The sequence below is a fragment of the Nasonia vitripennis genome, chromosome 2, assembly GCF_009193385.2.
Source record: "Nasonia vitripennis strain AsymCx chromosome 2, Nvit_psr_1.1, whole genome shotgun sequence".
Lineage (NCBI taxonomy): Eukaryota > Metazoa > Arthropoda > Insecta > Hymenoptera > Pteromalidae > Nasonia > Nasonia vitripennis.
This window is the reverse complement of record NC_045758.1, coordinates 10,350,627-10,366,061: the sequence shown is the minus strand read 5'-3', so window position 1 is coordinate 10,366,061 and position 15,435 is coordinate 10,350,627. Positions and strand designations below refer to the sequence as shown.

The following is a 15,435-nucleotide window of genomic DNA, read 5'->3' as shown; positions in this document are numbered from 1 at the left end:
TTAATAATAATGTATAAGGTTGTTAAAGCTCTTAAACTTTATAATAAACTTTTTTCATTGCGGCTGGGAATACAATAAATTTACAAATACTATTGTGAGCTAAGGTATCCATATTTCTTTTTATTTAATAATATAACTATTCATAATTACATTTTTAAAACGTTTCATCATCAATTTTATTAAAAGGAAATAAAATAATTCAATTATTCTTTCTTTTCCGCCTGTAGTCGAGTCCATTTTCATAATTGGCGCGCGATGTGACCGTCATGACTGTCATGGGTCGCGTTCCGTCTATCGTCCACCACAAAACATATGTGATCGACAAAGATCCACACGACAAGTCATGTCTTCCATAACCACAAAGTTATAGTCCACATATAAGCTAGAGGATACGGCCCCGGGGTTTTGGCTGCTGTTTTCGTTGATCGTTTTGAGTCTCGTCTCGTTATCGCCTCGTCGTGTTTTAAAAAGTGGTGAAGACCTGGTTCTGAACATTTTAGCTGCAAAGCGATAATTCGACTATTGTTTCATGCAAAGTTGTAAAGGGATCTCGGCCCGTTGCATTGACATGGTTGCCGGTATGAACACGAGATTACAGCTAGTCACGCTCGCGCACTTTCACGATTCGCAGTACTGCCAGCAGCGCCAACAGCGCATTATATTGGAACGTTCCGTTTTGCGTTTCAGCACTACATATCGGAACGTTCCGTTATGTCTCGAGAATCACCCCCCCCCCTCCGCCCCCAGTTCAGCCCGCAAATATGTATATACATAAATAAAAAAAATACTATTGGATAGATCTGAATTTGCTCAGTCCACCCATGTTATTATTTTAATTTGCCCCGCCTTGGTCTTTATAGGAAAAATCAAAATAAAAAATTGAAATATTTACAACTTTGGAATACTTGTATCTCACTAAGCGAGTATAATAACAGAATTTTAAATATGGCAAAAAATTGCTCAGGGGCTATTTCAATTTGCCCTGCAGCCAAATATCAAAAATATTCAATTATTATTAGAGAATTCAGACATTTCAACACGTCACTGAGTCACTGAAGCATAATCGAATAGCTATAGTAAGGGCGAGCAAGAGAAAATCAAAGACATTCCAAATTTTGATATAAGTTTGAAGAAGTCGAATAAGGAGGAGGTGGAAACTTGGTTTAGTAATATTATTATTGAGACATGTGCAAAGTAAATCGATTATATTATTATAAACGTGAGTGAATTTGAAAAGTTTTCTGGTATTGGACACAACAGCGAACCATGCCCAGAATAGTGACGCAGTTACAACGAAAAATCTGTAATGTCGGAATTCAGGGAGTTATAATCTGCAATCGTTTTTCTATTTTTTACATAATAATAATTGAATATTTTTGATATTTGGCTACAGGGCAAATTGAAGTAGCCCCTGAGCAATTTTTTGCCATATTTAAATGTCTATTATTATGCTCGCTTAGATAGATACAAGTATTCCAAAGTTGTAAATATTTCAATTTTTATTTTGATTTTTCCCAAAAAAACCAAGTCGGGGCAAATTAAAATAATAACGTGGGTGGACTGAACAAATTCAGATCTATCCAATAGTATTTTTTTTATGTATGTATATACATATTCGCGGGCTGGAATGGGGGGGGGGGTCGAGAATCTCGAGACAAAACGGAATACACCCTCTGCAGTCACGTCACAGGAAAATGCTTAGTTCCCGATTAGCGGCGCTGTCGATAGCCACGGCTCAGCTGACTCGTGGAAATTCTCATATGATGCATCAGGAAGCATTTGTTTAGCTGATGTATAGTACGCTGGAGTGATTGGATAAAATCAAATCGTTGAGTGCTTGGAGAATGTGTCATAAAAGGCGACTCGAACAAAGATCTGTCAAATCTCTCAGTTGCGTTTCTGACACTGCTTGTTGTACAAGAATGTCATAGTGCATACTGCTTGACACGCGTTATATACTCCATAACTTATATACAGATCAAAACAAAAATATTTTGACCATGACAACAATGAAAACAAACGCGTGTATTTCTACATTGTTTTGTATTATAGTAGTTCTAAGTACATCAGTACGAGCCTCTTCTCTGCAATGCAAAGGAGAACAAAATCAAAATGTGGATTGGTAAGAAATTATCTGTATTCTAGATTTATTATTTATATGTGTGTAAAATTAATTTTTTCATTAAAATAATTATTGGTTCATAGGTTCGTTCTGTACAAACTTCCAAGACTATCGAACAGTGGGAATCATTTGATAAAAGAAGGTGTAGCTTATTTGTATATGGACAGCGAGAGTTTTGCGAAAGGATGGACGCTATCGGAAAAGGACATTACCTCCAATGATTCAATACCTGCAAATACTCTAGCTCCTTTTTACAATGACGTAAGTATAAATAATTTGTATAGAATAATAGGGCACTTTCGTATACGTGGGATATGTAAAATGCATAATTTTGTTAATTACTCATTTCGCTCGTGCGCAAACGTAAATGCTGAAATTCACATTCTAGCACTAATACTAAAATGTAACAATATCTTAGAAGATTTTTTTATAAGTTTGCGAAGATGACAGGACTATTATTGAAAGGAGAAAACACGTAAAAAATGTTTTTGTATTATAAGCGTCCGAGCGTAGCGAGAATCCTAAACGTCGTGCAATGAAGAACAACTTATGACACGATTATCGTACAATATTTTATAGCACTGTCTAGTATAAATTCACCGTCATTCTTAAATGTGCGTTAAGTAGTCCATTTTTTGCTCATTTTTGCGTTTTCTTAGTTTGCACTCAGCTACGCTTTGGCGATTAGCGGGGTGCGATAATAGACATACGTCTTATACTACAAATAGGTATAACATAATTGCGGATTTATGTCACGGAATGCTATAAAATTTATTTAATCAATTTGTAAATCAATCAGAATATCATAAACGAATCGTATAGGACAAAACCCTTCTCTCGCTATATCGGGCGTGAATATAATGGTTTCGTAAAATTTTATAGAACATTGCTGGAGACCTTTTTTGGGTAATGTACAACGATCAGCCGCCCAATCAACCCGCAAAGTTAAACAATGGACACACAAAAGGTGTAGTTATAGCAGGCGAAACAGAAGGATTTTGGTTGATACACAGTGTACCGAACTTTCCACCAGAACCGAATACTGGTAATGAAACTCGGAGATCCAATTCTAATAAGATTGAAAACGAGTCTGAAGAAGATACTTCTAAAGATATTCCTAGAGGAATTTATGCCTATCCTTCGTCTGGGAAAGTCAATGGACAAAGTTTCTTGTGCATATCAACAAATGAAGCTAATCTCAACACGATTGGCAAACAATTGATGTACAATCAAATTATTGTTTACCGAAGAAATCTTCCAGATAGTCTGTCGAATAAGTATTCAGTCTTGACTGATGCAGCAAACCAAGTTCGGATCAAAAAAGCTCCTTACAACAGTAAAATCAATCTATACTCTACAAGTGGCATGGAATTCACTTCGTTTGCTAAGAGTAGCAAATGGCAAAAAGGTAGATAAAATCAAGCTGTATACATCTACTACTATACATGACATTTCTTAAATACATTCAATTTTCAGATTTGTATGATGACTTTGTGGCACCACAGTTGAATACTGACTTATACACTGAAACGTGGATGAACGGACGTGGTAAATTACCATCCGAATGTAATAAAACAAGGTATAGCAATAAATTACGTGTGCGCGCGTACGCGCGTGTGCGTGCTTGCGTATAAATGTTTTTTTAATCACGCATTATTTTTTTATGGTATGCTTTATAGGGTCATGAACATTCGAGCAATTTCATTGCAGAAAGCTAATGTTGAATTTCACAGTAGTCGCGACCACTCAAAATGGGCTGTGTCTGCCGACGAAAAAAAGAAAGCTCACTGGGTTTGCATAGGAGATATCAACCGAGCTGTAAGTTAATTTTTGTTTCACAAATTTAAATCTTACACATAATTTTGAACTACTGTATTATTCTAGGATACACAATTCGAGAGAGGTGGTGGAACTGTATGTCTAAATGTGCCTGATGTTTGGAAAAATTACAAGGACTCAGTTGAAGATGTTGAACCTTGTCCAAAGCCAAAATCTAAGGGATTTATTGATAGAGTAAAATCTTGGTTTAGTTGACAGTGCAATAAACAAACTGTATATAAAGTATTGCAATATTTTTGACTGATGTAAAGATTTTATATTACTATTTCTTTGAATAAAATATATTTTATTCAGTTAAAATGATATATTTAAGAGCTAAGGGAAGAGTACACTGAAATTTCTTTTTTAACTACCATTGAAAGTTAATATTTACATATAACACATAACACAATACCTCACACGACAAGATTAAAAAAGCTAACATTATTTATTTTATATTACAACTTTTTATGATACAACTGTTTAGAGAAGAAAGTATAAATATAACAAGTATTAAGATTATGATTGAAATTAAAGCTGAGATCTCTTTTCAAAAAACTGTTCTTTGATTTTTGCTCTCTCTTCTGCAGGTGGGAGAAATGGCGTTATGTTCCGCCGTCTTCGATCTCTTTGCACTGACAGCTAGTTCAACAATATGTTTTACATAATATTACTTTTACTTTATTATTCGGGGTATTATTAGATAACATTATATCGTCGCTCCCTACGAAGAGTAGCACTGTTCAAATTTACCGTCCTAAGTAGCACAATTCATTTGACGCACGCTAGATTAGTACAACTCTAAATTTCCCGCGAAGACTAGCACAAGTCAAACTTTAAACAACGAATTTCTATAAAAATTTTCCGATTTTTGCAAAAATGTCCCCCTAATGAACATTTTTAAATGTTCACATTTTACAACTTTTTACCGAATTTAAAATTGTTTTCCCAAATACAATAATTTTTACAAGCATTTTTTAAAATTGTTCACTTTTTTTATAAATTTTCGAAACTGTTTAAAACTTTGAGGTTTGTCTGCCATTGTCCAAGGTTTTCATGAACTTAACTAACCCAATAATCCAATAAAAACGTAAAATACTAACATTTTAAATAAATATAAATCGCGAGTTGTGCTAGTCTTCTCGGGAAATACGTGAGTTGTGCTACTCTTGGCGGCATTTCTGAACTGTGCTACTCTTTGCGGCATATCGTGAGTTGTGCTAGTTTTCGTTTAAAAATTTGAACTGTGCTAGTCTTCGTACGGAGCGACGTTATACAGATAATTCGTTTCTTGTATACATACCCAAAAAGATTTACAAATTTTGTAATTATCGAAGTGAAGTTTACATGCGTCGTCATCATATTTATGTTCATCTAAACATTTGTAAGTCAGCTCTTGTTCCTTAAAAAAAAATTTATCAACATTTACGGTAGTTAAGCCCGTATAAAAGTTGAAAATAACATTGTGAAATAAAATTTTCGATACCTTCAAGCATGGATTAGAATCCTCGGAAGCAAGTCGACCTTCATATTTTGACTGAGCTTTCTTCTTTTGCTCACTTAGTTTTTTCTTATCTTCGTTGTTTTCCATTTTTTAAATTAAATTTGTTCGTATGTTGTGTTGCTCTGCGTTGGAGGTTATGTTTTTCAATAATACGACTGATTGCTGCCGCATCAATGTGTATAATAATGTTGTCGCTCTAGAAGAAATATATATTTTTGAGCAACTAGAATATTAATACGAGTAATGTACATTTTTAATAGAAGAAGAAACTGCAGTTAATACATGGCAACGAAAGTATTCGTCTGCGGTTATAAAACATTTACAATTTACCATGTACCGGTCCCACTTCGTTCGATGATCCGACACTTCATGTTCCGCAGCTTGAGTTATAGATGGCGTGACACTCGTCAATTTTAAATCCGCGGAGCTGCAAGTATATTTGATTTACGCTCATGGCACTTCAATTTCTGAAGTTATATGATAAAACGCAGAATAAATATGATTGCACCGCACACAATGAAAAACTACATCTACAAATTGGATTGGATACAGAATCGGAAGGAAAAATTACAGTAAGAAAAATTGATCTAGTTCTGCAATATCCATTGCAAGTCGGTAAGTTAGGCAGCGCGATGCATGCGTGTATTTTTGACACTCAGCATAGTGGTTTTTACATGCAAAGATAGCTTTTTCAGGTCTACTTGCGGAAAACTTGGGGGGAAATGGGATATTAACACAAATAAAGTAAATTCAAAAATATATGAAATGCAACTGAACGGTCATGAATACATGCAAATCATATTTCGTCCGTTGGAAGGTTTTCGGTATTATAGTACGTATTCGTAAATATTTGAAATCATTAAAACTATTGTTCAATGTCTCGAATAATTCATTCTATTGCCCAGTACTGTCGAATCTTCACGAAAGAAGAAAACGAAGAATCATCTCCGATCATTCGAAAAGAAACTTTTCCATCCGAAGCTGTAAAGGAAATATTTTCCTCAATGATTAATCTTCATTAAGAAGCCAAGTCAAATTCCACTCGGGTCAAACTGTGGTGCATCTAACCCTGCGCAATAAAACGATCGATCCGAGCAAAATAAATAACTCCAAAAGGAGCGTCCAACTGATTATCATCGTTCCCAGCCGGATCTACATTTCACATCGGCCGTGCCCCGCAGACGAAATAAACGCGATTTATTATTCCAAACTAAAAAAAAATGCAACAGTATTATAATTCTCGCAAGGCCATCTGAATATACATCTATCCGTCGGACCGTCGCAAGTCAATCCTCTATATCTCGCGAGTGCCGCTTAGCCTAGAGGCCATGGGCAAAAAAGCCGCGGCAAAAAGGCTCGCGGAGACACTCGGAGGCAGAAATTTAACGCTAATAGTCGGTAGTTTTTGCTTGGCTCCTTGGCTCGCCGCGTCGAAGCGTGGAACGCAAACAGGTTATTCGCTGCGTCGTTCCGGCGCAGGTTGGCTGATTGCAGAAAAGTCAAGCGAGTATAGATAGCCGCGTATATAGATGCGCTGCGGACCGGCGAAACGGGCTTCGGCGCCTGTCGCGCTCGATGCATCGCCTCGTCCCACAGCTCGCTTGGCGGCAAAAATCTCGGCGTTATCGGGCCTCGATCGAGCGCATATGCATATACACAGGCGGAGTTGCGCGAGTGACAAGAAGAGCTCTAATCGAGAAAATTGACTCGCGCATAGGCCATAGGTATAGCCGGTGCAGCGGAGGCATGCGCGAGCGCGCGAACTTTGAAAATAGCGCGCCAGGCAACCGGTCCCTTATATCGCGCGCGTATAGCGAGTTATAAATAGACTCTGGTCCTGCTATAGAAAGCCCGCGGAGTAGGGGTCTCTCGCACGGCGACTGGAATTCCGGGCCGCGATCCTGGCTTGCAGCGCGCTGCGTGTGCGCTATACTTATAGCTGCAGCGGCGGCGCCGCGGCGAGTGTCGAGGTGCGCGCGCGTACGTATGCGCAATCTTTGCCACCGCACGTGTCATTGATCCCAATACGCGAGCGGCCGCAACAGCTTCGAAAAAAAATCCACACCCACCGAGAGAGCTGGCTCGCGTTGTATATACATAGCCGCTGCGCTGCAGTGCAGTAAAACGAGGGGGAGGAGAGACGGAGCAAGCGAGGCGCCTGCTCAAGTTCATTACACTTGGGACTTTTCGAATTCGCGGGTCATGTCCGGCAGCAAGCTCGAATTCCAGCATGGTCGCGCCGAAGCTGCGGTGCTTTCGCGATCGTTGAGGGACAGTCGACGGTTATGTGGTTACTTTATGGTCTACACACACACACACACACACACACACACTCATACATCCACACACATCGTCGAAAAGAGATTTCACAGTCGCGAGCGGAGGAGATAGAAAGAGATAAAAAGGAGGCGAGCGAAGGAGGAGAGGAAAAAAAATGCGGCGGAGGCGCTCGAATGTATGCGCGTGTCCGTGCGCGCGAAAAAGAGAGAGAAAAGAGAGTAGACCCGGGGAACCGGCTGAGCCCGAATGACTGCTAGTGCTCGCTGAATTTACGGGCGCGCCGCTGCATATAACCGGACGCTCGCTCGCTTGTACGCTCTCTCATCCTTTTGCAAAAATGCGCCTGGAATGGCTAATTAATTACGGCGATATAACTGTAAGTAATAATAAAAACGTATACTCTCTATGCTCTGCTGGATTTTCATTCGTTTCTCCGAGCGCATACCTGCTGCACCATTGCGTATTGTGCTGTGCGGAGTATACTTTTTGGTTTTCCACTCAAAGAGCGAGGGTCTCCTTTTAGAATCTCCCTCTCCTCTTATTTTCGTTCATTATGCATTTTCTCGAAGGCGATCGAGATTATTATTGGACGCGATGTCCCGGCAAAACGTGTTTCGAGCGAGGCAGCTGCGGATCTTAAAACTTAATTCGCGTCGTGAATTTTAAAAAGCGCGCGTATATACTCGTTCTTTTGCGACTTTGCCTGTAGTGCATTCTGAAAGGAAGTTTATATCGTTTCGAAAGCGTCCTGTAATAAATTGCAGTAGCTTGAATTGCATCGATTGTTGTAATTATATACAGACGATGTCGCAATGCGAACCGATGCGGATAATCGTCATTTGCATAATGCTGTGTGGTTACCGCGATGAGCAGGTGTCTCCTGCATCATCAGCAAGAGCGTTATAGTAATTAAAGCAGGCAAAAAGCGATGTCACTCTTTTCCTACCCTCTTATTGCATACGCGGATAAAATAATGCGGTAATGAGTATAAAAAGGTATTCCACAGTCGCACACGCAAGCACACGGGCTGCATCGAAATTCAAGAGGTAATTCGAGTGGCGAAGGAACGTTCCGAGAGCTCTCTGGGCTGGTGCGCCTCACCCTGAAAAGTTTAACGAGTGCAATGCCCCTGCCGAGTTCTGGCTCATGATCATTAATTGTGAACGAGCTGGACATAAACAATGTGAAGCGTTTTATTTATTTTTATCTTTCTGATGTCCTCATGTGGCCGGGTACGATGCTTGGGTAGTTTTTGGCTCGACACAGACCGGCTGATGCTGATCAATGCAGATGCAGGTGAGCTGACGTTACAAGCACTAAATTATTATTATTAAAACCTTCAAAGTAACAAGCATCCACGCCATAAAAACCGACTCTTCATTGCCAGATTCATATCAATAAAGTAAACGAGTCTTTTACATAACACTCTCACACGAGCACTAGACGGCGTCCGAGTTGACTTGCGTTGAAATCACTCTCTCCCAACGGAAAAGGCGTCCTTGGTTATAACCCGCACAGCCGCTGCAAAATCGCTTCATAAGAATGTAGCTCGAAAAAAAGCCAAGAGCGTTCTCGCTATCTCCCCGTTGATTCGAGTGCCCATCGTAATTGATAAATATTCATTCGTGCATTGTTGCGCCGAGTGTATACGTACACACAGCCGCGGCGGCACATACAAAATACATAGTAATATGTAAGAGGATTCTCGCATACTTGCGATTCGCGCGTGCACTCATGAGAGAGTGTGTATACAAATATACGGTACGTAAGTGCCGGCGCCGAGAGAGCTCTAGCATGCTCTATAACAGCGAGGCTATGCCCCGAGGCGGCCTTATCTCTTCTCGCTTTTTGCGTCAAGCCTCGGGAATTTTCTCCCCTCGGCGTCTTCCAAGTGCACAGAGTTCGACGTTGAGTCGGGTCGTCTCGCGAGGCGTTATAGGCCAACAGTCTATACATACGGAATTTGCTATCTATACCACACAGCGCACGCCTTTTCGCTCTCGGAATCGACTCGTTGATTGTTGCTCGCGAGCGTCTTCAACATCGCGAATCGAACCGGCAACATCGTGGCGCTCGAGGACGATGACACTGCGCATGTAACGAGATTCAAAACCAGCTCCCTGCATCTCTCTCGGCGCGCTGGAACTGCAGCGATGCGGCTGTAACGAAATTCAACGCGGAATGTTCGATGAAGCGCGAAATAAATCCGGCAGGAATTCCAATATGCTATATACAGCGGGAGAGAGAGAGAGAGAGAGAGAGAGAGAGAGAGAGAGAGATGCACAGAGAGGAGCGATAGCACAAGAGACGCGGCGAGAGTTCAGCTCTCCTCGCGCGCTATGGGATCAGCGCCGTTGCAGCTTCGCGCAGCTCCTCTTGCGCCGCGAGAGACTCGCCAGACTAGTTAATATAAATTATCGTAGTCCGACGCGCGGCGTGTTCTCCATGTGGCGTCGTCGTCGCGAGCCTGCGGAATGTTGTCTCTTCTCTATGCTGATTAAAGCTGTCCTTCCCTCTCTCGCAATTTTGTTGAAAATGATCAATAATCCAACTCTTTCGAGCCAGCTTATGTTACAGGGCCTTTTAAATTCCTCTCGGCGATGCTCTCTGCGCGCTTCGCGTCGATTCGTTATTTCCTCGAGCTTCATTAATAACAAACCTGCCCGCACGCGCGGCTGCTTTCAATTAAAATCGCTCTCGGCGGCGGTGTGTGCCTGATGGGGTTTCTCATATCCGTCTCTGCCTATCGGACTGTGATGATTCTTCCTAAACGGCGTCTCTCTCTCTCTCTCTCTCTCTCTCTCTCTCTCTCTCTCTCTCTCTCTCTCTCTCTCTCTCTCTCTCTTCTGTCGTTATAATTACATTTGCGTTTGGGGAAACAAGTTGCAAAAGGTGAATCAGCGAGCGATGTGAATGGATGTGGGATACCACTACAAAGCTGATGCGCGCTGATCACGTCAGTTCGAAAACTTTGCGAATACTTTCTCTGCGAGGAGCATCACCGCAGAATGGAGCTGTACTGTATTTTTCAAAAAAAGGCGCCAAAAACATGAATCGGTTCGAGTTCACCGAACGGTATCGGGAATCCGATCGCAGCAGGAAAAGGGAATACGCCCTGCAACAATAACATTCCCGCGCCGGGTAAGGCAAGCGCGGCAGGTTTAAAAATAGATGCACGATGCAGCACTGCAGAAGGAGAAAAACTAGTTGATACAGATACGAGTATTTGCCGAAGCCGAGTTCCTAAATCGGCGAGTACATGCGTGCAACCGACTTGTGCACACACGGCGGCGAAGCTCTCTCGTCACGCGCGCGGGACCATCGCAGTGCAGTTGTACATATAGGTATACAGAAGCGAGCAAGAGAGAGAGAGAGAGAATGACGCAAAGCTGTGCTCGAGAGCCAGCTAAGTGGGCTGAATCACTTAGAGTGAGAGAGAGAGAGAGAGAGAGAGAGAGAGAGAGAGAGAGAGAGAGAGAGACGACCTTCGTAAAAAGCCGTCGATCGGAGATTGCGCCGCTCGCGCGCGCTCGGGAATGCCAAGAGCTGCAGATGTATCAATCGGAATAAAAATGAAACTATTTATCGCGCGCTTTATATAGTTTATCGCTTCTTCGTGCTTCGCGCTTCGCAATTCGAAAAATTGTGCAATTATTCGGAGTATAAGAGCTTGTTTTCGACGTAATTTCGAGTGCGTATAAATAGAGAAACTCGCGGACGGACACGCCAGTTATTCGAGTGTGTATAAAATGTAGGAAAAATGCGCTCGTTACGTGATTCCTCCTCGCGGGAACTTTCCCCTGTGCGCCGGGGTCAGCGCGAATAGCTATATATATAACGCGCAACTTCGTATATACATGTGACTTTCTTCGCGAATCGAGTCGCGCTTTATAATTATACACGCGTCGTTTGCATTAATATCGTAGCCGTCGGTTATTACTTTAAGAACTAGTTTCGATGAGCTGAATGAATTTGCATGCGCAACAGGTGCGAGATTCTCGAAGAAGCTGCAGCATCTGCGGGCGTTATGCAAAAGTTCGATATAGCATCGCGTGTTGGCAGATTGCATTAACGCAGCTGGGGATCGTTATGCGCGAGGGAGTTTGTTTTCACTCTTTCGAGCTGAATTTTGCACCTTCAGGAAGCTGTCTTACGTAACTCTGCCGTCGAAACGAACTCGCTTGAGCGTTATTCCTACAATATTACGTACAGGCAAAATATAAGCGACAAATTCGCAAAAAGGGATCAAAAGCCGCGTGTGCGAAGATGCTGCCGGTGCTGTTGCCCTCGCGCAGAGCTCGTACACCTTTCTCTCTCTCTCTCTCTCCTCCGCGTACACTCGCGACTCGGGGCCTCCTCTCTCTTTCTCCCGCTCGGAGTCTCTCTCTCTCTCTCTCTCTCTCTCTCTCTCACCTGCGCGCCTGTGTGCGTACACGTATACATACGTATACAGGGAGGCCCACTCGGATACATACATTACGTCTCTCGCACACCTTCGCCGGCGCGATTCCCTCCTCTCCTGCCGCCGCGTGCCTCCTACCTACCTACCTACCTTCCTGCCTCTCAGCCTACCGTTCTGCGTCTCGAAGCCGGCTCGCTCAGTTAGTGGGTGCACAGGTTGCTCGCCGGACCGTCCAGCGTCTCTACTACAGCCGCACCTCGTGACGAGATCGTCCTGAGGAGGAAACGTCGAGTACATAGTGCCACAGAGAGAGAGAGAGAGAGAGAGAGAGAGAGAGAGCCGTGTGAATATCGATGTACGCCGCTGTATTTCGATTCTTGTGCAAGTGCGCCACTTATAGAGAGAGAGCTGTACGTATAATAAACGATACGCATGTATAGTATAAGTATAACACATATACTCGAAGTGCCTCGCCGCCGCCGCGTCTATACATTGTGAGCGGATATGACGTCGCGCGACTCGTTCGCGCACGCGATACACAATGCGTTATTATATTATATTCCATACATCGCAGCGAGAGAGCGCGCGTTCGTTCTCGGGAGAAAGCGCGCCGAATAGAAAGTATAGTGTCTCTCAGTCGGAATTTCGTCGCGGCGGGTACACGTAACGCTAATTCGCCGCGTATAGTTTCGCGAAACAATACGTGTACGTTGCGCGAGTGAAACGGACGCACGCGACGGCTTTTGTGATGTGATGTACGGCCGGAGAATAAAAAAAGAAAGAAGGAGTATATAGTATAGAGATTCCGCTGCCGCGAGGAGAGACTTTAATAAGCGCACAGGCGATCACAGGCTCGCGGAGATTTGAATACCAAATGGCCGTCGGCTTGTGCAACTCCTTTTCCATCTCTTCTACACACACCCGCCGCCGTCGCCGCGACTTTTTCGGACCGCGACCTTTGAGCAGCGCCTACCTGCCCGGCCTATTTTTAGCCGTGACACACACACACACACGCTCCCGTGGGCCTCTCGCGAATTCCCTCTATATCTTTCTCTCTCCGAGAGAGAGAGAGAGAGAGAGATCGCTCGCGAAATACCGGACTCGTATCGGCCTGAAAAAAAAAATATTCGGCCAAGGCGATCCCACGTAGGCAGTTTAGAGAGAAAGAGAGAGAGAGAGAGAGAGAGAGAGAGTCCGCCGCCGCGATCGTTTCGAAAGTTGGTGAGCGCGAGCTATTTTCAACGACGCTCGCGTGCTGTCATTCTCACTCTTACCGTCGCGATCGTTTGCAAGAGTGCGCATTTTTTGATCCTCGGCGGCGGCGGCGGCGGCCTTTTTTTAATTGTCATCGTTTCTCACTCGCTCTCTCGCAAGCGAGTCCCGCGTTGCGCCAATGGGCGCTGGCGTTTTGCAACGAGCTAAGCTGCGACGATGCTGTTGTGTATAATGCAATATCTCACTCTCTCGCATAGAGCTTGATGATGTGATTACTCAAGCCGCAGCGAGCTATAGCTCTCAGGTGAATTATTAATTATGTTAATGACGCTGAATGTTTATCGGCTTAATGGTGGATGTTGGAGGGAAAAAAGAGAATATGTAAAATAAGGCTGTACAGGTGTGCGCGTTGCGGAGAGTTTACGCGATATGTATTCGAAGGATTTACGATACTTCGACGAACTCGCAAGGTGCTACGAATTATAACTCGGCCGCAATGTAATATTTATTCATTAAATCGCGTCGCTGCGGAGAACCTTCTAATTAAGCGCCTCTGCGTGAAAAGTTTGTATTTACTGTACTTGATCAGCTTCATTATATGCGTTGATTTGTGGATGAAGCAAACAGTTTTCACACAGTTGTATAAATTATTCCAGTTTGTTCCATAAATAGATTTTACGCATCGACTGACGTCGGAAAAAAAAATCAAGGAAACCGAGAGAAACCGGCAGGATAGACCGAGTGGAAACGTGCGGCGGCTGCATCATATCGAGCGACGTGATTTAGCCTCTCCTAGGCTTTGTCTGTCAGTGAAAAAACGAGACATAGCCTAGAATAGGTTAGGTCGGGGCTCGTTCACAACGATCGACCCCGTTATATCTTCTCCCCGCGTCAAGGACACGCCTCGACGGTCAAGCTCAAGGCCGCAACGCACCATCCGAGCGGATGTTCAACGCCAGACAATCTGGGACTTCCCCTCGACTCACAGCACTCTTTGGAAACTTGCGTTTTTATTACAATTTTTGTACTCGTTTGCAGGAGTTACATTCCGAGGAGTAAGAATGTGTAATAAAATTGTTGTACGCATGTTTTGTATGTGAAATTTCATTTGTTTTTAATTTGCTGTGCGATTATACACATTCTGTTGAATAAACGATTACCCACTTCCACACTCTATAATGTTCATACAAAAAAAAAAAAAAAAATAATCCTTTAAATCTGGCCTCTAACGGTGTCTGACACAATAAAGAATGTATCTACTAATATACACCTTTGTACACGAATAACGATCAAAAAGAAAACGTAAATGAGATTCGTCAAATCATACACTTGCGTTTATGGTTTCATAAGGTGAGGTATCACCTTTGTAAATTAAAAAAAGTAGATGTATGTCTGTTCACTGGTTATAACTATGTATGACACTGTGGCCCAGCAGCATTTACGGTGGCGTATATTTTAATTTTAATTGTCCAGCTGGTATAATTGATAAATTTTTAATCGTACTGTTTTCATTTATTATTAATTCATAGATTAGTTATTATAACTTTGATTTGATTATATTTATATTACAGATTTTCACAGATATTTTTTGAGTATTAAAATATTATATTCGTTAAAAGCAGTTCTCTAGCTTACCGGCGGTGGTAAGTAAAAACTGAAAAATAAAACCTATCTCGAGTTTAGTGTATCGCTGACAGATGTCAGCACATCACCCTTAATCAGAGTGTATCAGTCGGTCAAGTTGTATTCTACATCAAAACGTGTAAAATAAAATTATTCACTTACATTTGACGTCGTTTTAGCAAGTTGACTCCATCTATCGGATCCGAAAAGCAAAATACCGGACTGGCACCCCCATTTTTAACAAAATTTCTGGTAATTCACTACTCCCACTCAAACTTCAGGTCGATTATCAAAATCCGTAAACCCCGATCGATAATCCCTACCGCAAAAAGTATCGGGATCAAAAAAACATTCGAATTTCGCGGGCCCACACAGTCGTCAGAACAAAGCGCCACAGCAGAATCTATATATAGAACGTTAGCATCAGCCCAAGGTAGATAATCTTTCGATCGCAAGTCTAGTGTGAAAGTT

At 42.5% G+C, this 15,435-nt stretch overlaps 2 protein-coding genes, 1 long non-coding RNA gene and 1 other non-coding gene across 6 annotated transcripts; 3 read left to right on the top strand and 1 right to left on the bottom strand.

Annotated features, from left to right (window-relative positions):
* The first annotated feature begins 1,690 nt into the window (after positions 1-1,690).
* Positions 1,691-4,280, top strand: LOC100123791 (plancitoxin-1). Its single transcript, XM_003424066.4, has 6 exons — positions 1,691-2,122; positions 2,206-2,383; positions 3,005-3,530; positions 3,599-3,701; positions 3,802-3,940; positions 4,007-4,280. Exons 1-6 carry the CDS (start codon positions 2,001-2,003, stop codon positions 4,154-4,156), a joined length of 1,218 nt encoding a protein of 405 aa, XP_003424114.1. The 5' UTR covers positions 1,691-2,000; the 3' UTR covers positions 4,157-4,280.
* LOC100123794 (coiled-coil-helix-coiled-coil-helix domain-containing protein 7) lies at positions 4,227-5,886 on the bottom strand. 3 transcript variants are annotated; one of them, XM_008214535.4, is made up of 4 exons: positions 5,775-5,886; positions 5,427-5,640; positions 5,244-5,342; positions 4,227-4,582 (listed from the first exon to the last, which is right to left on the bottom strand). In XM_008214535.4, exons 2-4 carry the CDS (start codon positions 5,529-5,531, stop codon positions 4,472-4,474), a joined length of 315 nt encoding a protein of 104 aa, XP_008212757.1. In that variant the 5' UTR covers positions 5,532-5,640; positions 5,775-5,886; the 3' UTR covers positions 4,227-4,471. The 3 variants fall into 3 exon arrangements, with proteins under 3 accessions (XP_008212757.1, XP_008212755.1, XP_008212753.1); XM_008214533.4 differs by having other exon boundaries at positions 5,768-5,853; XM_008214531.4 differs by having other exon boundaries at positions 5,727-5,833.
* An 85-nt stretch (positions 5,887-5,971) lies between these two features.
* LOC103317230 lies at positions 5,972-6,438 on the top strand. Its single transcript, XR_512769.3, has 3 exons — positions 5,972-6,059; positions 6,131-6,276; positions 6,350-6,438. It is a non-coding gene; the product is annotated as an uncharacterized LOC103317230 (long non-coding RNA).
* Positions 6,439-14,106: 7,668 nt separating this feature from the next.
* Mir282 (microRNA mir-282) lies at positions 14,107-14,198 on the top strand. Its single transcript, NR_039037.1, has one exon. It is a non-coding gene; the product is annotated as a microRNA mir-282 (primary transcript).
* Positions 14,199-15,435: the final 1,237 nt, after the last annotated feature.

Bases quoted from the DNA above. Each gene is read 5' to 3' on its own strand.
- LOC100123794 (XM_008214535.4), bottom strand. From the start codon at position 5,531: ATGGAAAACAACGAAGATAAGAAAAAACTAAGTGAGCAAAAGAAGAAA. The intron at 5,343-5,426 runs GTATCGAAAATT...TTTTTTTTTAAG, and splicing joins ATTCTAATCCATGCTTGAAG to GAACAAGAGCTGACTTACAA. The intron at 4,583-5,243 runs GTATGTATACAA...TTGTTGAACTAG, and splicing joins AAATTTGTAAATCTTTTTGG to CTGTCAGTGCAAAGAGATCG.
- LOC100123791 (XM_003424066.4), top strand. From the start codon at position 2,001: ATGACAACAATGAAAACAAACGCGTGTATTTCTACATTGTTTTGTATT. The intron at 2,123-2,205 runs GTAAGAAATTAT...ATTGGTTCATAG, and splicing joins CAAAATCAAAATGTGGATTG to GTTCGTTCTGTACAAACTTC. The intron at 3,941-4,006 runs GTAAGTTAATTT...GTATTATTCTAG, and splicing joins TAGGAGATATCAACCGAGCT to GATACACAATTCGAGAGAGG.